Source organism: Musca autumnalis, unplaced genomic scaffold (assembly GCF_047663935.1).
Source record: "Musca autumnalis isolate F117 unplaced genomic scaffold, ASM4766393v1 scaffold_3, whole genome shotgun sequence".
Classification (NCBI taxonomy): domain Eukaryota; kingdom Metazoa; phylum Arthropoda; class Insecta; order Diptera; family Muscidae; genus Musca; species Musca autumnalis.
In genome coordinates this window covers 150,045,148-150,055,381 of record NW_027411866.1, presented here as the reverse complement: position 1 = coordinate 150,055,381, position 10,234 = coordinate 150,045,148, and the positions used below count along the sequence as shown (strand labels likewise).

General features: G+C 38.0%; 1 protein-coding gene across 23 annotated transcripts in view; it reads left to right on the top strand.

Moving 5' to 3' along the window:
• Positions 1–1,445: 1,445 nt before the first annotated feature.
• Positions 1,446–10,234, top strand: part of l(1)G0196 (inositol hexakisphosphate and diphosphoinositol-pentakisphosphate kinase) — a 103,203-nt gene continuing 94,414 nt past the window's right edge. For 15 of the 23 annotated variants that reach the window (XM_073974811.1, XM_073974808.1, XM_073974782.1 and 12 more), the window contains exon 1: positions 1,446–2,670. In XM_073974811.1, the coding sequence (XP_073830912.1) occupies positions 2,488–2,670 (183 nt within the window). In that variant the 5' untranslated portion in view covers positions 1,446–2,487. The remainder of the gene's footprint in view (positions 2,671–10,234) is intronic. The other 8 variants (XM_073974809.1, XM_073974807.1, XM_073974803.1 and 5 more) reach the window with 1 other exon arrangement.

The window sequence follows — 10,234 nt, the reverse complement described above, 5'->3', positions numbered from 1 at the left end:
AAATTTTCGTGAAAACAAGGAAACAAATATGAAGGAAATTTTGTTTACGTTTCTGTTAATTACGAATGGTGTCGTGGAAACGGGTTAATTCGTGTACGTCGTTCGACAGGCGAACAACGTAATTGAAACGCTCGTGTGAACATGACATAAGAAAAAAATGTAAACAAATACTCATTTTTGTCTTAAATGCTGTAAAAAGTGACAATACACACATAAACCTTTTTGGTACATTTATGTAAAACCGTACTTCTTTTTGTTCAAAAAGTACGCTTGTATAAAATGACTTCAAAAACGCAACACTAGATGTGAAAATTACGAATGAGAGTCAAAACGGAAACCACGTTTTTGAGCAGTCAAACCTTGTCGTCTGAAAACGTTCTATGAAAACCAAATTGTGTCTTCGTTCATGAAATTGACGAACGAATGGGCAGCAACTTTTTACAAAAACACGCTGTTAGTGCAGTTAAGCTGAAAACACATACAACGTTTGAGTAAAGTTTTGTGTTGGGCGTCGAGAAAAAAACAACAACAACAAGGCGACGCCGATACCAAAGTCCAGCGTTTATCTGTTTGTCGGCGGACTTTGATGTCGGCGTCGCCCTGTTGTTGTTGTTTTTTGTCAACGCCCAACGAAAAACTTTACTCAAATGTTGTATGTGCTTTCAGCTTAAGAAGGTAGCAGCAACTGCCGTTTTTGGTAACATAAGATGTCAAAACTTGACATAAATTCAATGCAATTGACACATTATGTTACCATCAGCTGGGCTGATAATGCTACCTTCTTAAGCTGAAAACACATACAACTTTTGGGTAAAGTTTTGTGTCGTTTTGGCCGTTTTTACACTGTTGGGCATGATGCCGAAAAATTCAAATTCATTTGAAATATGTATATGCCGACAAACAGATAAACGCTGGACTTTGGTTCGTCGCCCTGTTGTTGTTGTTTTTTCTCGACGCCCAACGCAAAACTTTAATCAAACGTTGTATCTGTTTTCAGCTTTATTGCATCATGGTACAGACATATGGTCTGTTCCTTTACTTTTGAAAATGGTAAAACCGGCAAAAGTAGCAAAATTTGTGAACTGCTCTCATATGAATTGTATGGTGTCAGAAGTAAAGGAACGCTTTTCGAGTAAAAAGTGGCAAAACTTGAAGATTCTTGCACGTAAAGCTGAGTACACATTGCCAGTTTTGAATGACAGATTTGTTGGTGCTTGCTAGTGTGGCCGTTCATTTTTGTCATTCATCATGCAATCACAAAATGTTTTGTGGTTGATGGACGGTTGGACAGTTATCGATAACTGCAAAATATCGACATTCAAAACTGACAATGTGTACTGCTCTTAAAGGAGCAGAGCTATAATAATAAGCACAACAACATCGATAGTTTGCCAGCTCCAATTTGCAATTATTTTGCTGTCTTTGCTGTCATGTAAATACGCCCTATGTCGAAATAATAAACAAAGGAAGCAGACGAAAAAATCAATCACAAAACAAAATTGATGTTTATTGTCTATAATAATTACGAGCTTATTTAAATTATTAATTGATATTCGGTAATAATTAAAACTTATGGACATTTACAAATTTTCATTTTTTCACTTACAAAATGCTATAATTTTTGTTTACATTGAAAAATGAAATTTGTTTACGAATGAGATATGGAGGACAGTGATGAAAACTGTTGTCGCAAAAAACAATGTTTGTTTAGAATAGGAATAGAAGGACCAGTGAAGAACAAGCATGACAAACAACAAGTCTGCAGAAAACAGCGTTGTTGTTTGCAGACACATCAAAGAATACCAACATCAACACCACCAGTCAAAAGATGTGACAATTGTCTGCCTATCGTCGTTCGTTGTTGTCGTGTTTTAGCGAGACGTTGGAAAATACACAAAAAATCATTTTTTCAATTTTGTCGGTGCAAAGAAATCAAGCAAGAAAATAATCAAAAATTGCATTACATAACTGCGGGCTGTGGAAAATTGTTTTGAGTGAAAAAGTGTGTTTTTCTCCTTAAATTGCAAGCAATTCATTGATAAAAGGTCAACTTGAAATTTGGTTTGATATGCTTCGTTCGTTCGCTTCTTGTGTGTATTGTGTGCGAAAAAATTCTAAAAAATCGTGAGAAAACGCATACGAGCACGCTGAAAAAATTGCAAAGGAAAATCACGGGTTTTCAGTATCTGTCTACCAATTAAAAACCAGAAAATAGTCGATAATTGTTTTTCCCTCGTAATTGTGTGCAAATTGCAAATTCAGATTAATGCATTCACTACAAAATTCCCCAAAAACTTTACTAAAAACACCATCTACCCCTCAGAATCGTCAGACATCTGAAACATTTCGCCTGCTCACGGATCCACAAAAGAAGGCACACCTAGATTCATCATCCTCTTCACCAAACACCACCTTGATACATTCTCAAGGTTCATCATCACCATCAGCAGCAGTAGCAGCAACAACATCAGCATTAACTGTCAAAAGATGTCCTACACCGAATTAGAATCAGGTTACCAGGATCTGCGTCAATCTTCCCAACAAGCCGCAGCAGCAGCAGCCGCCGCTGCAGCTATATCATCTCAAACCCATCATTCATCGTTAACAGGCAGCGGCGGCGGCAACATTGAGCGTACCCGTCCTGGATTCTTTTTGGGGCATGATGGCAATGTAATTTCCTGTTACTAATTTCTTTTTTCATATTAATGAATTATTTATGTACATATGTAGAATTTTGTCATTAGCCGTAGATAAGAAGCGCCCCAAGCTTTTTACCACCTCTTCCTAATTCCTATCCATCATCCCATGCATGTACTTTAAATGTCTTGTTTTATTTTCTGTTTTGGGTTTTCTTCTTGTGTATTTTAGACTAGACGAAAAAGAAAACACAATTCGAAAAATCAATAAGTGTTAAGTTTTCGTTTGAAATGGCCTTGAAGAGTTCTAGTAGAATATATAATGCGCTGTGTGTTGTTGGATTTTTCAGTATGTATCACATCAAGTCATATGTTTCATTTAAATGCCCAATGTTGATTCGGCTGCTTTTTTGGGGAGTAAGGAAGTTTTTTTTTTTTTTAGCTGCAAAGATTACTAGTTGATGTTGTTGTCATTTATTTACTTTTTTAGGAAAGTGCAAGGAGAGAATATGAAAAGGTCATGAAAAAGTATGCTACATGAGATTACTTGTTATGTGAATGACTTATTTTGATGTAATTGATATTTCATTAAGGACTTGAAGGAGAACTTGTTGACATTTAGATATGCTTAAGGAAGGCTGTTATTCAACATAGGAAATCATATAGGTAGATTTAAAAGAATGTTCATTCGAGAATATACACTTTTCACAACTACCGTAATGAGATCAGTAGTGTACAGAATTCCACTTATTTTCCGAGTAACCGACATATATCGGTAAAATTAAAATGCTTATAATTTCGGTAATTAACGAATGTTTTCGGTAAGTTGGAGACCAAAATACAGTTGTCGATAAGTTCTACCGATAGCAGCAGTGTTGTCAAAATTTATTTATACAAACATATGTACACTGAGGTGGCAGCCGCTGGCCGGAACGATGATTTTGTGTTGTTCCGGGTCAATCCGGTACGAAAGAACCCGCTGCCGTGGGATTATTGGGCGGAAATCGACCGCGCCGTGCAAGACATCTGCCCAGTATGTGGCCTGGGCCCGCACGACACAAAATACCTTTTCAACTGCCCAGCAAAACCTACTCATCTAACTCCAGCGGATCTGTGGTTACATCCCATCGAAGCAGCCACTTTCCTAGAACTGGAGATAAACCCAGAGCCAGATTGAACAGAAGAACGAACATACAAACATAATAACAAACAACAACATTTATTTATACTTTTAATTCATAATTTTGCGTTTTCATTTTACCGATTTTTGTCGGTAACTCAAAAAATGTGTTACAGAATTCCAGTACAGAGGCGATACGTTTGTACCCTTTCTATTTTACTTTGTTGTAGGGCGCCTTCTTCAAAACGAGACATCCATAGGTAAGGATAGGACACAGTTCTATACATTATCTGTGGTTTAAGCTCTCAGTTTTTACGTATCGAGTTCTTGCAGGAGTACCGTGCAACTAAGCCTTTCCTAGTTCCATCCTCAGTATTTCTTTTTCAGCTCAATGAAAAATCGAGAATATTTCCAAGGTTAGGTTAGAGATAAAACTAACTCCACTCATTCCAAAACAGGAATGGGAAAGTCTTCGAAGGCTGGCGGGGATATATATAATTTGATACGATCAAAAATTTGCCTCAGCAAAATAATGGTTTTAGACCCAAAATATGTACGATATCCTTCTCAATTTGGATTCCATTTAGCCCTGTCCGCTCTTCCGCCTGGCTAGAGCGCACGACTACTCTCCAACGGATCAACCGATTTTATCCTCGAAATATTTTATTATGTTTGAATATCGACAATATCGGTTCCTTTCTTACGGTACTTCCCTCACAAATTTTCCAAATTTTTCGTTAAAAAGGTGCGCATTAAAACCCGTTAATGGATCGACCGACTTGATCTTAAATTTGCTTCTCATAATATTTCTTACATACAGGTGGGAGCACCTGGTCGAAGATTCCTCCGAGGCAGTTCGGTTCATAGAACCGGATGTCTTGGGATTGATAGTGCAGTTCTTCCATCTGAGGAATATGAAAATTTCCCTCGCTAAATCCCCTACCATACTGTTCAGCATTTGGACGGGTGAAATGAGGCTCCCGCTAAACATATTATTCCGACCACTAACTACCCCAAGATATTGAGTGTAACGGTCGACAGCATTTTTAAATCGTTCACGCAAGTCACAGCTATGTTTGACCAAATCGGAAGTAGGTGCAAGGTTCTCAAGTCGCTGGGCGGCAGCACTTGTGGTGCTGACAAAGAAACCTTGTTGACCTCTATAAACAGGCCTAATGGTCTGTGGTAATCTATGTGGAGCCAATATGCTATGCAAATGTTGGCTCTATCTAGCGGAAGAATATTCAAACCTGTCAGTATGTCGCCCTGATGAATGAAACAGTGGTCCATTTTCATGAGAAGACAAAAGCACAACAAGATATTGTCGTGTAGGCACTATGCTTGTTACCACAATGAGCACCACTCCAACATTATTGTGAGCAGGCTTCCCACACTCAGGAGAAATCTTCGTAATGTAGAAAGAGAGGTCCAAAGGTATAAGCGGGAACCTCTAGATCAACGAGCCTATCCGGCAGGCATGACTAACATTACCGGGCCACCCCTCTGGAATGAATATGGACAAAAACTGTCTACATATTCGGCAAAATTTCAAAAATTTTCGCAAATTTTTTAAGGACTTGTCTCGGATTGTTTTGAAAAAATTTGAAGCAAGCGGGGTTAAATCCATACTTCGTGAGATAATGGCCCAAAAGTTATAACAAAAAACCGTGCAAACACCAATAATGAGTGATGCCGATTTGGTCATAAAATTTCTTCCAAACGTACATCAAGTTCCATGTTGGTCTACATTCGGATAACACTTTCGAGAACTTCCCTCACAAAAGTTCAAAATTTTCGCTTTAGTACAGTTCAGGGACTGGTCGAGGATAGTTTTGATTTTTTTACGGAAGATATGTATTTCTTCTTGGGGTCCCGTTTACACCGGCAGAAAGCGTTTTGTGGGCAAGTCCATATTTCCAGAAATAATGGTTTAAAAGCTCCAAAATCCTACGGTGATAACTAATGGATCCAATAAGTAACAACATGAGCTATACTCCATTTTTGCTCAGAAGTATTATTAAAAAGTGGCCTTAAACTACCTTTAAGGTACCTGAATGCAAGGTTCGTAATAGTCCATCCTTGAACTTGATCTAAATTTCGGAGTTACTCCTTGCGATAGTTATCGTCAAAAGCTTTCGTGTCTATTATGTCAGCAACAAAAAATTTTTGAACTTTATGATAGGGTGAGATAGTGTAAAGGAAAAGGATCCTCAAACCACAAAAAAGTGTTGAACATTTGTGTGGGTGGTACCACAAGGATTGGACAGATATGGCCCAATTTTGAACATAAACTAATTTTCGACAATATTTTGAGATCCAAAGTTTGGACCAAATCGTTTGCTACGTCTATGAGAAATTGCGCGTACCATTTTAACGAATATTTTCGAACTTTTGTGGGGGAGGTACCGGAAAGAGTTGACCTATAAGCACCACCTTCGAATTTCATCTAATATTCGAAGAAGTATTACAATATCCAACGTTTGGACTAACGCAGTATTCGGTTCGAGACCTCCAGCCACTACATATGGTGCCATAGGGGTTTTTACAACTTTCGGGCTGTTTTCTCAAGAAGTATGGACTTGCACCTAAAAATAACTTTAACTGCCGTAGTTGAGGCAGCGAATGCAAGTTACTTCAACAAAAATCAAAGTTATTCGAGAGCAGGTCTTAAATGAATTTATCTAAAATTTTGTGTGGAAGGTACCCAAAGGAATGAACAAATATAGTCCATATTTGAACCTGGTCTATATATGGTAGATATTTTAGGACGTGTAAAGTATGGACCAAATCGGTCACTCCCATCAAGAGTTATCGTGCGCACAATTTTTCCGAACATTTTTGAACTTTTGTGGAGGAGGTACCTGAAGGAGGGGACCGATATGGCTTATTTTCGAACTTAAATTAAGTTTGCACAAAATATTATAAAGACCAAATTATGGACCGAATTGGCAGATCCGTTCGAGAGTTATCTTGCGCTCCAACCACCACACACGGTGCCATAGGGTTTTTTTGTACCTGTCAGGCTATTTTCTCAGGAAGTATGGACTTGCCCCTGATGGAACTTACACCGTTATGTGGGGGGTATTGAATACAAGTTCCTACAAACAATTGATTCGTGAACAGGTCCTAAACTGAACTTTTCCGAAATTTTGTGTGGGAGGTAACCGAAGGAATGGACCGATTGAGTCCATATTGGAACCTCACATAAGTCTGGTAGAAATTCCACGATGTGTATAGTGTGGACCAAATCGGTTACTTCCTTCCTTTGTGGGGGAGGTACCGGAAGGAGTGGATCGATATAACCCATCTTCGAACCTAAACTTAAACTAAAGTTTGGACAAAATATTACGAAAGCCAAATTTTGGACCGAATCGGTTGATCCGTTCGAGAGTGACGGACATGGCTAAATCAACTCCAAATTGTTTGAAACGGATTTCGTCCAAACATACTTGGGGTCTAAAAACATTAGTTCGATGAGGCACATTTTGCCCGTGTGAAAGTGTATATACCCTCGTTAGGATAAATGCTGAGGGTATAAAAGTGTCAACATATTTTGGATGGAATCTGTAAACCTGTCTTAACTGATCTCCCTTTTTTGTGTCTGTATAGTGGAATTGAAAAACTAGGATTTCCAATAAACAAAACTAAAGTACATAAAAACCTACGAAGGACCTTGTTGCTAGGTATAGCTAGCTGCCAAGTAGCAGTATTTGTTCTATTCCACAAATTTTACGGTACATTGCCTATATTTGTTCTGAGTAGCGAAAGTGTATGCAAATCAATGAACAAACACACACAAAAAACCTTTACACAATTATACTGCAACATTCGTATTTTGCCGAACATTTATGTAATATGCTTTTTATATGACTGCAGCTAATTAACAATCAATATCCTCAGAGAAATCAAAATCAATCAATATCCTTAAGAAAAAAATCAATAACTCACATAAGTAGCTTCCAATCAAAAATCAAACACACATATACACACACACCCACAAACTATGGGAAATAGTTTTGAAAAAATCGTTTCATCTGCTGGCGTCGGCAATTGCAATGAACCAACAAATGCCTGGTCACCATATCGTCGCAGTTCACACTACAGACGTAACAATCCGCATAGCTATTGCCGTCAAAATCATATGCATTGTCAAATTTGCAAACGTCAACAACAGCAACAACATCTGCATAAGCAACAGCATCAACAGTCATGTCAAGAGTGTATAAATAATTGCAGTTCATGTGCTGAGGGTTTAACAGCAACAACATTCTTACATGTCAGTTCGACACCTAATCTAGGGGGTGGGTATTTTGTGGCACAGCAGTGCCCCCCATTGGGATCATCACTCGAAGAAATTACTCATATCATTATTTGTTTTTCTTTTCTTTGTCACCTTTTCGTTTCCGTCTTCTTTTCTTTCTTTTTCTTTTCTTCCTCTGTTGTCTTTTGCTCTTTTCTTTTCTATTAATTTTTAATTTAGAATCGGCATCCTCTACTACACCCACCATGGATGTACGTTGTTCTTCGTTTTCTTATGGGGTGGGTGTATTTCTTATTTCTACAACTATTTTTCCTAAACTTTACTGTTTTACTATCTCAAATTGCTGCTGTTTCCGATTGTCGATTTTTCTTGCATTTTGTTTACTTGACCCATACAAATATTTGCTTTTTTATTTGTTTTTATGTTTTTTTATTTACTAATTTATTAATTAGTTCTAGGAAATTTTATTAATTAGTTTGACAAACATTGCATGACATTCATACGCTCGCTCGTGTCCGATAAAGATCGTATACGCATTATCTGTTCCTTGAGTGGAGTATTGGAGGTACTCTTACTCAAATTCATTCATACACCTGTTAACAAACAATTTATTATGCAAAGTGTATGTCATTACGTTAATTTTAAAAATAACCTAAGTCCACTAAATTAAGTTAGTAAATTTTTATGACGAGAAATTTGAATTTCAAAATTATTGTTATAAACAACAAAAACTATATTAATAAAAGAGTAATGCGATTGACTCAACGCCCATACGAATCAGCAGACGCTAGAATCTTGAAATTTTGAGTGTCAGATAAGGTTGGGTTTGTGGAAATTCGTACTAGAACGGTACCATTTGTATTTGGCGAACCGGTTGAGTTAGAATACTAAAATTTGGAATGAGAGTCACTGACGATGTGTAGCAAGGCATATTTATACAAGGTAGAAGTGACAATCAGCTGCATCCTTACTTACTTACTTAGCTGGCCCATTACAGAACATTTGTTCCATAGGCCGAACTAAAGTATAGTACACATTGACAAGCAAAACTGACAGTCATCAAGGTCTATTTCGTGAATATCAAAGCCTAACTGAAAATTTTCTTTTGTAATCTCTAAATAATACCGTATATATTGTATTTCAAACGTTTTTAGCTAAATAAAAGTTGTTATTTGGCGGAAAATTGTCCTAAAATACGTTGACTGTCAGTTTTGAATGATAGTGTGTAAGAAAAGATCTCCATTTCTCTCTATTTGTTGCTTCGCACTCTGGAATACCGCGCCTTTTCATCTCTTCATCCACTTGTTTGCGCCATCTATTCTTTGGCCTGTCAATTCTGCGTGCACCGCCAAGCGGTCCGTATTTATATGCCTTTTTAGCGGGTCATCATCGCTCATTCTTATATGGCCTAGCCAACGCAATCGCTGCATCTCGATACGTTTAACAATATTGATGTCGTTGTATAGCAGATACAGCTCGTGGTTCATGCGACGTCGATATTCACCGTCAACGCAGATTGGTCCGTAGATCTTTCGAAGAATTTTTCTCTCAGACACACCAAGCACTGCCATGTCTGCTTGCGCAAGTACCCAGGCTTCGGAGCCATACATCAGTACGGGTAGTATCAGTGTTTTGTAGAGCGTTATTTTTGTTTGACGAGATGTGGCTTTGTTTTTAAACTGCTTACTTAAACCAAAGTAGCATCTGTTGGCCAATACAATTCTTCTTTTTATTTCACAACTGATGTTGTTTGTTGTGTTTACGGAGGTGCCGAGGTAGACGAAGTCTTTTACTACCTCAATATTATAGGAAGCAACTTCCACAGTTGGTCCGAGCACGTCGACACCATCAACTTGGTCTTCTCACCGTTTACCGCCAGACCCACTTTAGCAGATTCTCCTTCGACCTTCATAAAGATATCAGTTACTTCTTTTACTGATCGGCCCATGATGTCGATATCATCAGCATAAGCAAGTAACATGTGACTATTGGTGTAGATTGTGCCACTTTTTTTGACGTTTGCCTCTCATATAACCTTTTCTAGGAGGATGTTGAAAAGATCACACGAAAGGCTGCCTCCATGCCTGAAACCTATTTTGGTACAAAACTCTTCGGAAAGGTTCTTTCCTATTTTAACTGAAGATCTTGTGTCAATTAGAGTCATTTTACAAAGCCGGATGAGCTTTGCGGGGATACCAAATTCAGGCATGGCTTGGA